Genomic DNA, 17,797 nt, shown 5'->3' with positions numbered 1-17,797 from the left:
ATATGTAATATATACATTATTTTATATAATCATTATATTATGTCAATATATAACCCAGTAAAATTACTACAGTTTGTATATCATATATACTGCGACAATACTGATAACCGTGATAACTTTATTCACTATAATTGAGATATATAAAATGTGTCATCTCTCTTACAATCCAGGTCCTATTGGATGTGAAATGATTTAATGTGCATTGGTTCCCACTGATGTGGATGAACTGTAGTTTTGCATGTGAGCAGATGACATCATTGAGAACAGTCCTCCTCCTCCACAGCCACAGGAACAACTATGCTCTTCCCATCAGTGGCTCTCCCCGTTTCCTGAGCCGGATCTATGCATACCTAGTGCTTCAAAGTCCGGGGACATCCCCGTGTTTTGGGGGTAAGTGCAAACTCTTCTCCTTCACATTACAAAACACCGACTTTATGTTTTTTGTTTTCTATCCTCCTTCACCCTCCTGCTCCTGCAGATTGAGCCAAAATGGCTCCAGCCGCCCGGTAGCTGCTGGTAGCCACTGCTGCTAGCTGCGCCTTTATAACGAGTCTCAACTCAGGAGGATAACGGAGGAAAACGAGGATTAAATAGTCACGTTAGCTCCAGATTGAGTCCGGGCGGGATGCGAACGTGTTACATTTTCATTAGAAAACAAGATGGAAGGAAAATGCGACACCGGGGAAATGATCCTTTATTTCCCACATGCGGATGATTCCAGCTGAATTCAACCCTGAAAGAAGGTTCAGTGCATCATCAGGAGATGTTTCACTTTAGTCCTGCAGGGTCGGATTCAGCCTTTTGCAGAGAGATACTTAGTTTCCTCACGTACAGGCCCCGATTCACGATGCTGCAGACGGTCACTGCGGAGAAGAATGAACCTGCATGTTGATTTTAACTGTTTACATCAACCTGTATATTGTTTTTTCCTGTTTGCATGAATCTATTTGTTGTTGTTCCTGTTTACATTAACCTATATGTTTTTTTTTTCCTGTTTGCATGAACCTGCATGTTGTTTTTAACTGTTTACATGAAACTATATGTTGTTTTTTCCTTTTTAAGTGTTGATGCGGTGTGGTGTTACAGATGCTTTGTTTTAGATTTTTATTACATGCAATAAGTAAAAGTATAATATTGGTTTTGCATTATTGTTTTTAGGATTTCACTGAAATGAGTAAGATAACAAACTAAACATCATGATCCCTTGGAAGTGATGCACGGCCCCTTGAAAACTGCACCCAAGCAAAAACATTAGGAATCAAACAAAACTTGCACAAACATCATGTGATGTTAAAAAAAAAAGAAGGGGGGAAGTATTAGTGAAATATAACATCTGTGTAAAAAGGGCTGGGTCATATGGCCAAAAATGATCTCAAGGCGAAAACCTCCTTATCAGTTGATAATTATCATATTATTATATTATTATAACACATGTTTCAGTACTACCAGTCTATTTGTACAAGTGAACTCAAGTACAAACACTGAATTTAAGAGCAGAACAAGAGCTTATGTCACTTGTAGTATCTCAGATTTTTGCTGGTAAGGATTTTTCAGGACAAACATCAGAGATGACGTCGAACTGTTTTCCAATTTCACAACAATTTAGCAGTTTGATCTCTTTTCCTCCTCTTGCTTCAGGACCTTTACAGAAATGAGCCATTATCCTTTAATGCAGTCAATTGGTTTCAATGCATTTTCTCATCTCTCTTCTGTTTCTCCTTTTTTTTTTTTTCACAGTTTAGGATGAGCATGGAAGATTATGACTATCTGTTCAAGATAGTCCTGATAGGAAATGCTGGCGTTGGGAAGACATGTCTTGTCCGGCGCTTTACTCAGGTTTGTATCATATATATATATATCGTATATCTGCGTGACTGAGTTTGCAGTCATAACACAGTTCATCTCAATAAAATATATAATCTCATTTCAGGGCCTTTTCCCGCCTGGACAAGGGGCTACGATCGGAGTAGATTTCATGATTAAAACCGTGGAAATCAAAGGGGAGAAGGTCAAGGTATACAAAGATGAAAATCACGTCATGTTAAACAAAAGTACGTGCCTGGACGATTTGAGTTGCTCATTTCAAATTATCCGTTTTCCAGCTGCAGATATGGGACACGGCTGGACAGGAGAGATTTCGCTCCATCACTCAGAGTTATTACCGTAGTGCCAACGCCCTCATTCTCACGTATGACATTACCTGTGAGGACTCCTTCAGGTGCCTTCCAGAATGGCTGAAGGAGATTGAGCAGTATGCCAACAACCAAGTGGTGACTATATTAGTCGGTAAGAAAACTTTACACATCATGTTTGTCTGGAGAAGAATTGCACACAATGTATTTTTACTGGAGCTGACCTGGTTATCTGAGTAGGGTTGGGGTAGGTGTTTTTGCCAATGCAACTGTTAACAAGTAAACTAAACTAAAATATATAAAAGCCTTTCGTTGTTGTGTTGACTCGAGCTACTAGCTACCTGTAGGCCAACGTTACGCGCTGCCAGAGCTTTGTAAAGAGTGTGTTGCCACCAGAGTTAAAATGTGATGTAAACTTGGCACGTGACGAGCAAATATCAGCGTGTGTTTGTGTGTAGATTTGCAAAAGACCTCATTTATATTTTTGCTTATGTACATTTTGTTGTGTGATGTTTGTGATTTTTTTGTTGCTCCTCAGGAAAGAAATCTATTCGCATGTACACCCACTCCACTTCCATCTGCCTGATCCACACCCACCCACCCACCAGTGTTCCGAAAGTCTTCTTTCTCTGTGTCTGGTTACGTAAACCTTCTTGTTACGTATGTTGACAGATACATTTGTATGCGTTACAGGTAATAAAATAGACCTGGCAGAGAAGAGGGAGGTTCTCAGACAGAGGGCTGAAGATTTCGCTGAGGCTCAGAGCATGCTGTATCTGGAGACCTCGGCCAAAGAGTCCGACAACGTGGAGAAACTGTTCCTCGACCTGGCCTGCGAACTCATCCGAGAGGCCAAGCAGAACAAGCTGGATAACAATGACACTGCCCCGATGCCCGGCGAGGGTAAAACCATCAGTTACTTGAGCTGCTGCAGCATCAATTAGACAGGGCTCCAGACCGAGCTTCTGGCCGTGCTAACTCAGTAGCCATTGACTGTAGAGAGCAAATGGCTGAGCCCCTATGCCTCCGTCCCTCTTAAGATGGCATCAAGCCTCTAATTTCTCTCATTTCTAGTCCCATGCCTTTTAAAAGCTGTACAAGGGAGTCTGTCAATTTTAGTTCTTTATGGAGAACATTATCCTCAGTGCAACAGGGTGTAGTGTTTGTCTGCCTGATGCATCCGAGAATCTGAGTAGGGCTCAATTTTGTCCTCTTCATGCTGAAATGGCAGAACTCTCCTGTTTGGATTTTAGGCTCCATTGTCATTAAATATTCACCAGCAGTGTTATGTGAGTGAAAAAGCTCAACCAGGTATTTTGTTACAGATTCAACCGAGCTGACAAAAAGCTTCCCGATCATTGGAGGTTATCAGCTCACGGTAACAAAATGTTTACACACGGTATGTTTTTAAGATGTCCGATCAAGTTGCGAGAAAACGTTGCAAACTTTTCCTGAAATCAGTTGCACAATCTTTACGACTTATTTTCCCTCTCCCGTTCCTTCAGCTCTGAGAATTGCATAAAAATGTTATTAACTTTTCATAATCTCATTTTCTGTGTAGTTATTTGCACCTGTCATTACAAACTGTGAAATATTTGTTCCCAGTAGATTTTTACTTGCTGCTAAGATATGTTTTTATGTCGGATTAAACATGAATTAAAACGCGTATAGATGCTACATTGAAAAAAGTGACATTATTTTTTTGTGCTCGCAGTTAGTTGATTTAGTATGAAGCAAGTTGGAAGGCCTCTGAAATTATGAACAGTTTATCACTTGACATTGTTTTTGACCATCAGCTGTTACTTTAACCCATAGTCGTGAATATTTCTGCCTTCGTTGTTGCTGCCTAGCCATGAAATTGTAAGACTTCATTTATTTTGAAGACGTTTGTCCATGTAGTTTCCAATGACTCGTTGTACTTCATATGCTTTTATTGTGAAATGTGTCCAGCATGTTTTGCCATAATTTGTAGTGTCTAACTTTATCTTTCATATATTTGCCATACCTGTATTGTACTGTATTGCACAACGCCATTTACTGCACACTTATTTTTATTGTAACACTTAGTCTTTTGTTGTACAGACTTGTAGTACATCTCGGCACTTTGCTTTTTATACCTTTTACTTTCAGTAATCCCTATGTACAACTGACGAGCATTTTGTTTTGCCTTGTTGCAGCAGTTACTTACTGTTAATTCCTTGCATCCCCTTGTCAACACAGGATGGGAAATACAAAGGAAACCACTATTGGGATATTGTGCTTCTTTTTCCTTTATGTGTACCAAATAATCTCAAAAAAATACTCTGTACATTAACATTAAATACTTACACTACATGTTTTGTACTTGTGTTTCTGCGTTTTATTGAAGATTTATTTATTTAATGTGATGACATTTCCGGCATATTTTTAAAAAATAAATAAAACCACTAATATATAAATTGCATTTTTATCCCAAGGTTAAGAAAGAGATAAACTTGGGGGACATTTCCAGTATATTTTCAAAATAAAACTTATATACATTACATTTGTTTTGCCAAGTTTGAAGCAGAGATTGACACTTCCTGTATAGTTTCAAAATAAAACCCGCAATATAGGAATTAGTGTGTGTTACTGTACAGTGATTATACTGTATAATATATAGATACATATCAATATATTATAGTCGCTAGATTTAAACGACATTTCAATTATATTGTAATTATATTGTACAGTGATAAACGCGGTGACACTTCCGGTATACTTTCAAAATAAAACCTCTAATATAGAAATAAGTGTATCCAGGCGCTGTTTAGAGTTTCTACACAATATTAACAGTCTCCATATGTAAACATTTAAAAATGACGATTATATACCAAAGATAAACGCTTCCGTGACACTTCCGGTTTACACTTTCCACTCGAAGGTGCTCCTCACGTGTGGAACTCAGACTCCCGTCATCCCTTGCGCGTGTGTCTGCTTCTACAGGAAGTGTCTTTGTTTTGACCGCTCGCCGCCTCCAGCTGAACTCGGACACGTGAACATGTCAGCGGGTGTTTCCTGACGAGCGACTGAGTCCCGGGGTCAGATCCCTGACTACACCTCGGCTGTGGATCCTCTGTCACTTCCGGCCTGTGACGGGTTCTCGTCCTGCTGCAGCTCTTGGGGGGGGGGAGAAGACCTCATGTGGTCTGAGTCAGTCTGAGCTGTGAACGTGTGACAGGCTGCAGATGATGGAGCGAGGAGGCTGCAGGACGCGGGTTCGGGTCAGAGCCGCTGCTCTCTGCGTCCTGACGCTGTGTTTGGGTTCTTTGCACGTGCTCGCCCTCAAGTCCCAACTTTTCACCAGGCTGGGGGGGTTCACCCCCCCCTCGGAGACCCCCATCAACTACAGCACCCTGTACTTTGACCAGAGGGTGAGTTCAGTTCTGTTTAACTTGATCATTTGTCATGTGACATGTCACAGGAGCCTCTGGTTCCTTGTTCCTCTTTCACTTCACTTGGAAACTTCACTTATAATAAATAGAAATATTCCACTTCCCAGTATTTGACCTGATTCTTCTTGTAATGTAAAACAATACAATAATACTAATAAGACTGGTGTTATAATGATATTATGACATTTTAATATAACCATAAAGTAGTGTTTTCCTACAATATGATTGATGTTATAATAATACTTAAAATACCTATAATAACTTTATTTATATAGAACCTTTGTGCTTTATTAAAACTCTATTTATGGTTTTACTATAATAAGAACTATATTGAGTGTTTTACTATAGTAAGTTTTACAATAGTAAGATTGATATTGGGTGTTTGACTATACATGTAATAAGAAAGATAGTTTGCGTTTTACTATAATAAGATAGATATACTGTGTATTTTACTATAAGTTAGACATATTGTGTATTTTACTATAATAAGATAGAGATGATGTATTTTACTATAGTAAGTTTTACAATAGTAAGATTGATATTGTGTGTTTTACTTTAATAAGATAGATATTGTGTATTTTACTATCATAAGTTAGACATATTCAGATTTTTACTATAATAAGATAGAGATGATGTGTTTTACTATAGTAACATTCATATTATCAGATGAATACTGGTTAACCACTACATAAATTGGCTTCACAGTTTCACCGTTTATTGCTCTTTCTATTATGCTCAATATACTTAGCGCTGCAGAAGTTGTCCGTGTGTTGTGTCTGCAGACAATAGACGTTTCCCCCCCCGACTTCCTGTAGTGAAGGGAAAGCCTCCACAATCAGCTCTTGTTTTCTCCAGCATGGACTGAAAGTATCGCTCCTGGCTCGCTGCCTAAAAAGGTCTCCGGGGTCCAGTGAACGTGAAAAACGCTTCAAACACGAGGTCTTCTTTCAGCCTTTTACATTTACCTCATGGAGCATCAGATCGCCTGCTGAGGCGTCACATTGAGTGACATGTGGATCTGACTCATACGATCACAAGACACAGCTTTTGTCTTCATAACTAATGCGTTGAGGTCATTCTTCACTGTCATCATGTGCTGATTAATCGGCTGCTTCACTTCACGCTGTAATGAAGTTACCACAAGTGATGACGGTGCATTCAGGTGCTCCGTAAACTGCCTGAGTTAAACGTGTCAGGATCTCTGAGGAGGGTGAAATTACATAAACTGCAGCTGAAACGTTCTTTGTTTCATAGTTTTTCCTCACATGCACTTTGTGGACGAATGCGGTGGTAAAGAGGAAAACTCATACAATTCTAATGCAGATCCAGATCAGTGGGCAGATCCATCCAATAGTTTCTTTCACTTTCTTTAACATTGAGATATAGTGTTTTTTTGACATTTTCATTTATTTCTTAGGGAACAATTTGTGGATCTTGAGGGAAAAAAAATGTTTTGGAGACAAACTTCTAAGAGTGTGTGCAATTTTGTGCCGCTTGAATAAATTCCAGGGAACTATTGTGCCTTGGCAGAGGTTTGTGCTCTACTGAGTGACATTCTAGTTTAACCTTGAAGGTTAAAGTCTGTTGAACATTTAAACCTGTTTCCCTGCAAACCTGTTAACAATTATTTTATTTAGAACTGAGACGGAAAAGTGTAGAGACACGAACGATCAAATTCCAGAATCGCTCTTATTTAGAAGCTGTTCACCTCTTGAACTCTCTAGATCTAGCACTGCAATCTTTACTACTATCCATTTTCTTTTCTCTTTACACGTATGCACTTTACAATATACAAATATTAGATGTTTTTAGATTTTTTAAAGTGAGGATTTGCTTTTTCTTGTCTTACATTTCAGTAAATCTTAATATCTTTGTGTTTTTGTGGCTTTAATTGCGATGAGCATTCTCTGTTATTTTATAGATCAACCATTCAATCGGTTAATCAAACTATCAGATAAAACAACAAAGACGAGAACAATAGGCTGCGGCCCTACATGTTATATTTAGACACTGCTAACAGAGGTTGGACTTGGGGACAATACTCCACACCTGGTCCAGCCCACGACTTCCTGCCTGATCTGCCGAGCTGACAAGATGATGAAGACCATTTCCTCCCTCCCCACACCCATTGTCTTATCTGTGTGGGTTTTTTTTTTTCCTCAAACCAATTAACAAGCAACTGCTGCTTCTTCTCAAGACGTACAACAAAAAACAAGCCTGTTTTCCACTTGTCAGTCCCAGAAGGGTCTTTGCCGTGATGGTCATCAATCACAGTCCTTTTCCTCCGCTCTCTGAGTGAAGAGCGCTCCAAGTGATCCAGCAGTTGTCCAGAGGAAATCCTCTCGACTGCGTTTTCCCTGCAGACAATGAATGGAAGTGTCCTTCAGCATCCTCCAAATCAACCTCTGTCGTTCACCGCGCTCGTTTCCCTCATGTTCTCCAACTCCTGGAGAAACAAAAGCAACTTTTATCTCCAGTGGAGCAGTTCACGCTTTGGCCCAGCATGCCAAACAGTGTGTGTGTGTGTGCGGTGAATTTTAACTGAAACAATCAGTGCTCAAGTGCTGCCTGCAGCTGCCACTCGGGGGCGCTACTTATCAGAGCGTGTGGATTTGTTACAAAACCAGTCTTGTGGGGTTTTGTGATGTGCATACTGAGTGGGTGCAAGTGGTGCAGTATTCACCGGGGGTCCTTTTTGATGAAGCACTCCACATATTCACCCACTTTATAATTTTGGCATTTATACCAAATGCTTGTTTATAAGACTATTTTTCAAAGGGAACTCCACTCTCAATAATTGAAGAGCTTCACTCCCCAAAAAACCTACCAGTTGATCTACAAGAGAAAAGCAGCTCATGAAATATAAACAAATATGTGATTTATATAAACGACAAGTAAAGTAAATCATTTGTTCACAGAATTCTGACATTACACTTTGGACGACCACTACAACTGCAACTTCTTTTGCTGCCAAACGTCCCCTTTAAACTGTCTCATGGTCCCCCTCGCACTTAAAAGCCCTGCCAAGCACTGAGGAGTGGAGGCTTGAATGAACACATTGAGGTCCCCGAATCTTTCTGCTGTCATTGGCTCATAAAATTGTTGCCTCCTTTGTGTCCACCGAGGAGGAGAGGGAGCGAGGAGGACGAGGAGGAGGAAACAAAACAAAAGCATTTTGTATTAAGTGCCGGGGCTGATTCAAGGGCTGGCCAACCCCGCAGCATCGTAGGGTTGTCGTCTCTGTGAAGTTGTTGGTTTCTTTCCGCCTTTGTTGTTAAGAATACAGGAAATATAGCTGAATGGGGGAAGATACCCAGAATCCCTGAGGCGTGATGAAAGGATATCTCAGAGCTCATCTAAAGTAGAACTAATTTGGCGTCTCCTAAACTGGCTCCAACATTTTTTTTAATACAAATTGGGGCTAATTACCTCGGGGGGGCTGTCATCTCAAAACGCCACAGTTGGCCCCGGGCCAGGTGTCCGCCGCTGATCACCCACCTCCGAGTGGACTTTAAAATGCTGTTAGTTGGTTTTGAACATTAATAAATGATCGGTGCGTTAGATACTCTGTCAACAACATGGGACACAAGAGAGAGTCGACTTCTACGGAGGTATTTAGATCACGTGTTACAGTTCCTGCTGCTGACTCAGGAGCCAAAATGTGTCTTTGGACTTTAAATAATTAATAATTTTACATTTATCGTGATAATTACCAATATTGATTGATACTGAATGTTTCGTTTATAAAAATGTTTAGCCATATCGCCCAGACCTATCACAAAGTATAGAGAGGATATCACAAGGCTGTTTATAACATGCATGTCATAAACAGGCAACTCATTGTTAATCGTTAACACAACATGCACCAGAATTTATTACAACAATGTGTCTGTTTTGTGGAATAACGATTTCACACTGGAACAGAGAAAGTCAGAGATTATCTGAATATAGTTTGTTTTAGTTTCATATTTTCTGAAAGTATTTTACAATCATGACAAAAGAAAAGTTAGTTTTTTTAAGTATTACATAATTTGTGTTTTCCAGAGCTGTTGACATTTTCTTTATCACAACATATCAAAGCTTTTTTTATGCTGAAATGGTTCATTTGTATTCATGAGAAAACAAAACATGAGAAATGATAAATATAAGAAATAATTACATATGTATGGTCGAGTCACCGTCATTTCAAGCATCATTTCATCTGTATCAAAGTTTTCATTTAAATAGAAGTAACAACATGCATTTGTTCACACAGACAACTGTCAACAGTTTAATACAATCATAAAATATCAAAGCTTCTTCATTCAAACAAAACAAAATTTAACAAGAAATAATTACATCCCCCTGCCCTCTGTCTGATGCCGTGTTCAGACACTAACTCAAGTGGGATCTCATTTGTTAGACTGTTTGATTTCAGTTTAATTATTATAATTGTGATCAGTTGGTGTATATGAACTCATTGAGGATTATAAAACACATTTAATTGAATGTTTTTTATCTGTTTCAGATCGATCACTTTGGATTCCTGGAGGATGGCACGTTCAAACAGAGATACCTGGTGGCCGACAACCACTGGAAACAACCCGGAGGTCCTGTTTTGTTCTACACAGGCAACGAAGGCGACATCACGTGGTTCTGCAACAATACTGTAAATATCCCATCTGTTAACTTGTTCTTACCCTGCCCACAACCTCACATCTGATTGAGCGCCTGCCTTTGTTTTCTCCTCAGGGCTTCATGTGGGAAATTGCGGAGGAGTTGGGCGCCATGCTGGTTTTTGCAGAACATCGTTACTATGGAGAATCTCTGCCATTTGGACAAGACTCTTATAGTGTAAGTGAAGAAGTTCTAATTCTATCATTAAAATCTAATTCAACATGATTTTTACTCACATATCTGTCCTGAAATTCTCGTAGGTTTGTTAGATGAAGATGTTAAAATAATTGCGTGCAAAAATAGACTTCACTTTCGCTGCCAGGGAATAATTTTGTGTTTTTCATCTTTTAATTTCTGAACGATACTCGTCATTTTTCTTGCAGGACAGCAAACACCTGAACTACCTGACCTCCGAGCAGGCCTTGGCAGACTTTGCAGTTCTGATTCAAAACCTGAAGAGCACTTTACCCGGAGCTCAACGCAGCCCAGTCATCGCGGTTGGAGGCTCCTACGGAGGGATGCTCGCTGCCTGGTTCAGGATGAAGTACCCCAATGTAGTTGTCGGGTAATATACTCGTCCAGTATTTACGAATTACGTATCATTGCGTGCTGAACGATGGCAGAACAGGATGTGACGCTCACAGAAATCAGTTGTGTGGTCTGTTTTCCGTTTTAAGGTTGTGGTAGTTGTTGTTGGACGAGCGCTCCCCCGACTCACTGAAACAAGGCAGCCTCTCCTTTGTGGGACAGTTTATAATTCTCATGTCCTAAATCATAAAGCACGGGCTGGTTCGACGCAGCTAACACCAGTGTCTCCTCCATCTTGTTTCACTATTAAAAGCTACAGCCAATGACGGCCTAGTGGGGTCAACTACACAAACGTTGTTGCTATTGGTTGAGTTAGGGTCAAAGTTCACCAAAGTTGAACTCCAAGCGAAGCCATGCAGCGGAAGTGCTTTGCCCCTGGAAGCGAAAGTTTTATTTGCTCCAGAATGGATGTGAACAGGAAAACACTTGAAAACACAATGATGCACAGCCAGAATACTGACGAGGAGTTTCAGGAGCCTTAGGAGCAATGTTTTCTGTAGTTAAGACTTTGACCTTTTTAACTTTGCACAACTTTTATATACACAAAAAAAAAAAACCTTTATAAAACACCAGAGGAAAGAAAAACAGACAAAGCATCCTACGCCTCCTTTAATGATCCATTTGCAGCCTCATGTTCAGCTGACCGGTCATTTCACACCAAAGGATAGTGGAAGTACAAAGAGCGAGTTGAGATTCCTCTGAGTGCTCGTTGAAGTACTTCTGTTCCGTTTTTTCCTTCGTGAGCTCCTGTCGGTGAATTAATGTCCGTAATAAACACCAGATGTTCATTTGAGTCAACAGACTGTTTTACAAGAGGCTCCACAGAAACATGAGACATTAGGCATCAGAGCTTGAATCAGCGTTTCCTTCACTTTCATGCTGGGATCATTATGGTCCTCTTGCAAACATCCTGCACAAATGTTATTCACAGGTTTCAGGGGAAAATGGAATCCACAGAAAATAAGAGCTGGTTTCGCTTCTTGTATTTCAGAGCTCTGGCGGCCTCCGCTCCAATATGGCAGTTCCCTGGTCTGGTGCCATGTGGCGACTTCTACAGAACAGTAACGCAAGACTTCGCCAGAAGTGGCTATAACTGTGAGGCCAACATTAGAAAGTCGTGGAAGGCAATCAATAACGTCTCCTCCACTGGTGAGTCAAACACTCGTGGGTAGATTTATCTTTTTCTGTCGTGTTATATGAAATATGATGTACTTGAATTATTCAGAAACAATTAGTCAGTCCAGTTTAATCTCGTCTGTGCTGGAGGCTCCTGGATTGTGAGAGTTTCTGTCCATATGGTTTGTTAAGTGGTGCAATCATCTCCTACAGCCTGGAACCAGACGGCTGTTACAAAAACCTGGAGAACCACAGGGTCTAAACTCCACAGAGGACAACCTGTGATAGAGAATAGATGGATCCATCCATTTTCTGGATGGAAAAAGTAGAATTCAGATCTGAATAAATCTGAATATAAATTAGCCTTTATGAAACCCACTGGTACTTTCTGTGGGGCAATTTGTATATTTGCACGAGAGTTTCTCTCTCCACACCTTTTCTGTGTAAACTCTAAACTAAGGAAACTGTCACTTTTACTGTGACAATAAATGGTGTTAGCAGCTAAAACTATCGTGAGGTTTTGATATGAAAAGCATAGACTGTATATAAAGATGGACGATGTGACACTCATAAGTTATATCAAAGTGTCTCTATTGCCACCTGGTGTCTGGCTGCAGTATTGATCATAAACCCTCTCTCCTCCATGTTAATGAATGGTAATGTCACTGTCAAATTTTAGAACCAAGTAGTGTAATAATAAAATATAATAATATTAAGTATAACAATAAACTTTATTTATCTGGCACCTTTCAAAACACAGTCGCAAAGTAGTAATAAAGACGACAAATCAATAAAATCAACAGTTAAATAATTCAAATAATTAAGATAAATAAACAGCTCAGATGAAATAAGGGAAATTTCCAGTTGAGGTACGTTTTAAGAAAGGACTTAAAAGATAACACCTCATTTCCTCCGGTGAGCTTCAGGAGACTCTAACATCTAATATGGTCAATGCAGTGCACATTAAAAAAGACATTAGTAATGTGATTACTAATGTGATGTTTGTTCTCTTTCGTTTAGCATCTGGTCTCCAGTGGCTGTCAGAAGAATTCAGTTTGTGCAGCCCTCTCAAAAACAAGATGGACGCCGTCGCCTTCAAGAACTGGCTTCAAGAGACGTGGGTGAACCTGGCGATGGTGGACTACCCGTACGAAGCCAACTTCCTGCAGCCGCTGCCTCGCTGGCCGATCCAGGTATGAATACAAAAAAATATTAATAAAATGCTGTATCTTAAGATCTGCGCCAGTATTTGCTTTTTAGACTGGTACAAAAAAATTATCCAATACAGTTAAACCCTGGTTAAACTTCACTAAACTTTGCTTTTCTTTGGATTTTGTTTGTCTTTGCTGAAGCAGCTGATCCGTATTTGAAATGAACGAGCGATTCAGCCGTTTGTGCGTCGAGTGTTTGTTGTGGTCGTCCCCGCTTTTGTTTACAACAGCTGTCAATTAACTTCATTAATATTCATAAGGCCCTCGCTTCTCTTTGGACTGTAAGTATTCTGTAGCCGAGCTGCTACAAGTAAGCCACCATTCTTCCTCTTCTCCTCGTACCGAGAGTCCTTTCAGTCGCACGCTCCGTCAGATCTCTGAGGTGTTCCTCTCAGGACGCTCACACGGCGCCACAGAGAGAGGACATTTGCCCGTGAGGCCGTTAAACAAAGGTTGGCTGCTCTCATTTGAATGGGACTGGAACAAATACGTCACTAGACTCTCAATGTAATCATGTAACGTGGCTTCAAACTAAATTTCCTTTTTTTATATATTTTGATGTAAACGCTTGTGAGTGACCAGCGGCCGATCGGAAGGCTGATAGACTCGGGTGCAGTTGATTCCACCAGTCACCTTGGCAGGTCACGTGAATAAACCGGGCTCCGCCATTGACCCCCACACTCGGTTTGGAGCCTCCGCACTCCTCCCAGCGCCCCTCACACAGCTCTTTCAAAATAAAACTTCCACCACACCGATACATTCTTTTTATTTGGTTATTTGTTTGCCATTTAGCCGCTGAAAGGATCCGGCAGCACTGTGTCACATGAGACAAACACTAAATGGCCATTTTGAGTTGGTTTTTTTTTCTTGGCTCTTTGCCTTTAATGTATGCGACCCCTATGGGTGGTTTAAGCAGTTTAGGCAGTGGGTGCAAAGAGGAGCTTTTTTAATGACAAAGCTAATGTGATTATCTGAGTGAGTGTGAGAACGGGGTATTGAGGGCTTAGAGGAGGGAAATCTGTTGGCAGAGATGAATGTATAAGCCTAATCCTATCTGAAAAGTAAGGAGAAGATGCTTTGGAGCAATTGCAGTGTGTTTTTTTTTTTTTTCACGGTATAAATCTTTAGTTGGACATGTCTGTGGCCCTCCTCATCCATCGACCACCAACTCCTCCCCAGCCCGCAGACAAAAGCCTTAGAAACAGACTCCACACTAGCGCAGCTCCCCTCCAACGTCCAAACAAGGAAGCCCAGTTCCCCCCGGCTCACAAAGAGAGCGCCCGAACAACAGCCACGGCCAACTCTGCCGCCGCAACCATAACAACACGCGGAAAAATAAAGCAGACGCCGAAACTCCAATATCTATCATTCACCCTATTAATTCTGAGGAATCAGCCATGGTCACGAAAAAAACCCAGTAGTAATGCATGCAACATTTAAAAAAATCTGTCGTTTAGATCATTGGCTTTAAGTTAGTGGACGTTTTTTTTCCCTCTTGTGCCAAGTTTAGAGCAATAAATTCCAGTTCATTCCAGGGAATTTCATATGCAAATCAGGCGCCACCACGTTTTATGTGGAAAAACACTTTAGGGGCCACAAGAAAGCAATGTTCAGTCTTGTAAACAACTTGGATATACAGTGGCTGCAGACAGTGTTCAGACACCTTCACGTTTTCACTCTTTATTACGTTGGAAAGTTTTTGCCCATGAAGCTATAACGCAAAAACCCCATAACTTAAATTAACTTTGAGATGTGAACTTGACTAAAGTGGCAAAATGACTTTATTGGGCATTTGATTGATTGATTGATTGGATTCGATTCCTTCATAGGATTCTTGTCCAATCAATCTGAACTGATCAGACACAAACCAGGCTATGAACTCTCGATAGACCTCTGGGGCAAAATTGTGGCACGTCAAAGATCAGAGCAGGGGTATGAAACCATTTCCAAAGCTCGGTGTGTTCCCAGGAGCACCGTGGCCTCGATACTGAGGAAATGGAAGAAGTTTGGAACCCGCAGGACTCTTCCTAGAGTTGGCAGAACTGAGTAACAGAGCAAGAAGGGCCTTGTTCAATTTCACAGAGCGTCAGAACTCCCCTGCTGAGAATCTGCTGGAAGGACGACGGTGTCAGCAGCTCCCCATCAACTACGCCTTTTTGGAAGAGTTGAAAGATATAAGCCACCTTGAGTAAAAGGGATATTATAGACTCGCTTTACCTGAACTGTAAACTTGTTGTTTTCCAGGTGGTGTGCAAGTATCTCAGTTTGGATTCCACCGCGTCCGACCACCAGCTCCTGCACGGTGTTTCTCAAGCAGCAAAGGTCTACTACAACTACACCGGCAGCTCCTCCTGCCTGAACACATCGCAGACAGCGACCGGCAGCCTCGGGTTACTCGGCTGGTTTTACCAGGTGTGGCAGCACAGAGCGGAAGGATCACTCCTTGTCATTTCCTGAATAAAGTGGTGCACAAATGTGTCAGTGGGCAGCTGCACCTGTCTGAACGAATGTGTGTCCGTTCCCTGATCCCCAGGCCTGCACAGAGATGGTGATGCCCATGTGCACAGATGGTGTCCAGGACATGTTTGAGCCCGAGGAGTGGAACTTCCAGGCCTTCTCCGACGAGTGTCACGCCATGTTCGGCGTCCGGCCGCGGGCTGAGTGGGCAGGCGTCGTCTACGGGGGGAAGGACCTCGCTGCTCACAGCAACATCATCTTCAGGTAAACACTGGCTGGGAAATGTCCGACAGAAGGTTTCGTGTGAGTGCAGAGAGTGCATAAAACTATTTCTGCTTTTACACTCTGTGATATTAAAGAAAGTGTCATTGAAATCCATGCATTTGCAAAACGTGAATGTACAGAAAAATCTGCCCAAATTCATCCATGATGTGTCTGTTGCTTTGCTGACGCACCACAGACCCGCACATGAACCACCTGCTGTTGCACTCAAACGTCCGAGTTTCTATTCTCAGTGTCTCTGTTGTGTTTCAGTAACGGAGGACTTGACCCGTGGTCGGCCGGTGGCGTCACCTACAACATAACAGATTCTGTGGTTTCTGTCATGATCCCTGACGGAGCTCATCACCTCGACCTGCGCTACAGCAACGACTTGGACCCTCCCTCGGTCCGAGCCGCCCGGGCGCTGGAGCTGAAGTATTTCCGGGCGTGGATCCAGCAGGTTCAAACTGAGTCAATGCCCTGATCTCTCAAAGCGGCACAAACGTCACCTGACTTGTTAATCAGTGACGCGGTATTTCACAGGGTTCTCTCTCCAAAGTTTGTCTTACTTTTTAAATCAATGTTGGAGATTTTCTTTCAAAGATCAAATTAACAACCATTTATCTACGGTTTTAAACATCAGTATTGATTTTTAAAAAACATGTAAATTACTTAAAAGATGTTCCTAGTAACGTAGCCATTTTCAGTGCTGGAGTGCTTCAGTGCCCCAGGATAACATCTCAGTATTTCCTTTATGCCAAATGATATATCTCCAACTGCTGGAACATAGAAAGGTAAATTATTATTAGCATGAGCCAAAATGAAAAGTGTCTTAATCACAATGTTGTTCAGTTAATATCTTTATAATAGTTTGTTCTTGTGATCAAATAATCATCAAAAGACTCCGATCATCCTCATTTTGTCTGAAGTTTGACAGAACCCGTCATGGCCTCTCTGTCGTCAAGCTTTTATTTTCTTTTATCAGTGTTTCAATCAGGGCGACATTTCCTGTTCCATCACATCTTCATGTCATTTTTCTCATTTAAATGTCATTGCTTCAGATTGACACTCCTTAAGTCTTTGTTGATAAGTCATTGGTGTTTGTCTTTTTATTGTAATGTGCTTCTTTACACTTCAACAACACGTCTCAGGAGTAAAGTTGACACCAAAGACTTTGTAAAGAAAATACATTTTTTTTAAAAGATATTAAACTTGATTTGATCAAAGAGCAGTGCCTTCCTCGCTTTTCAACTTTCACACATAAATTCTTTATGAGCTGTCAACACATCCACAAGTGAAACTGATAATACATCTATGAAATACATTGCTATATAATCTAATTGTCTTTTAATCATATATGGATGTAACGTGGTTCTGTCCACCGGACTCTTTGTCCTGCTTCAGAACGACCGGGGCTTTTAAGTTGCCTCCGCCGGGCAGGAACAATTGCATGCGCTGGAGATTTAATAAAAACCCAATCGGAGGAGGCCAATAAAGTGAGTGGTGGGAGGTTATTGCAGCTACGCCTGCTGACCTCACCCCCGTGGACCAACCTGTGGGATTCCCCTCTTGGCACACATTCATTCACCGGCCGCCATTAAGGCTTTAAATTGCTGCACCAAAGTCGCCCACAGACCCCGTTTTGTTCCCCCCCTGCCAGTAATATTATTAATACAACTCCCGGGGTGCCAGAGAAGTTGAGAGGGGTTGATGGGAGGTTAAGAGCAAGAGGCTGAATGGATGCAGGGATCGTCAGGGGGAGAGGGAAGGTTTTTTTCTGGTAGTTCAGCGTGAAGTCACCGTTCAAATGTGAAGATAAAAAGCTCAAATGGACAAAACACATGAAAACGCATCTTCCTGCTTTGTAATTTTCTCGCCAATTCGTTTTTCAGCCAAGATTGAAGATTTACGTCACCAGTGCAGCGCCGGTTCTGAACCTGCCTGTTTGGAATGTGTGCCTGAA

The 17,797-nt window shown here is 41.3% G+C and overlaps 2 protein-coding genes across 3 annotated transcripts; both read left to right on the top strand.

Annotated features, from left to right (window-relative positions):
* The first annotated feature begins 253 nt into the window (after nucleotides 1–253).
* On the top strand, nucleotides 254–4,466 carry rab30 (RAB30, member RAS oncogene family). Of its 2 annotated transcripts, none has more exons than XM_034603441.1 (5): nucleotides 254–390; nucleotides 1,737–1,836; nucleotides 1,931–2,014; nucleotides 2,103–2,286; nucleotides 2,826–4,466. In XM_034603441.1, exons 2-5 carry the CDS (start codon nucleotides 1,744–1,746, stop codon nucleotides 3,074–3,076), a joined length of 612 nt encoding a protein of 203 aa, XP_034459332.1. In that variant the 5' UTR covers nucleotides 254–390; nucleotides 1,737–1,743; the 3' UTR covers nucleotides 3,077–4,466. The 2 variants fall into 2 exon arrangements, with proteins under 2 accessions (XP_034459332.1, XP_034459333.1); XM_034603442.1 differs by lacking the exon at nucleotides 254–390 and adding an exon at nucleotides 482–743 and having other exon boundaries at nucleotides 1,738–1,836.
* Nucleotides 4,467–5,144: 678 nt separating this feature from the next.
* Nucleotides 5,145–17,062, top strand: prcp (prolylcarboxypeptidase (angiotensinase C)). Its single transcript, XM_034603435.1, has 9 exons — nucleotides 5,145–5,524; nucleotides 10,053–10,193; nucleotides 10,277–10,378; nucleotides 10,585–10,766; nucleotides 11,781–11,938; nucleotides 12,926–13,098; nucleotides 15,361–15,528; nucleotides 15,650–15,837; nucleotides 16,108–17,062. Exons 1-9 carry the CDS (start codon nucleotides 5,339–5,341, stop codon nucleotides 16,316–16,318), a joined length of 1,509 nt encoding a protein of 502 aa, XP_034459326.1. The 5' UTR covers nucleotides 5,145–5,338; the 3' UTR covers nucleotides 16,319–17,062.
* The last annotated feature ends 735 nt before the right edge of the window (nucleotides 17,063–17,797 follow it).

This window comes from Hippoglossus hippoglossus, chromosome 13 (assembly GCF_009819705.1).
Source record: "Hippoglossus hippoglossus isolate fHipHip1 chromosome 13, fHipHip1.pri, whole genome shotgun sequence".
Taxonomy (NCBI): domain Eukaryota; kingdom Metazoa; phylum Chordata; class Actinopteri; order Pleuronectiformes; family Pleuronectidae; genus Hippoglossus; species Hippoglossus hippoglossus.
The sequence above is the reverse complement of the archived record's forward strand: the minus strand, read 5'-3'. Positions and strand labels throughout refer to the sequence as shown.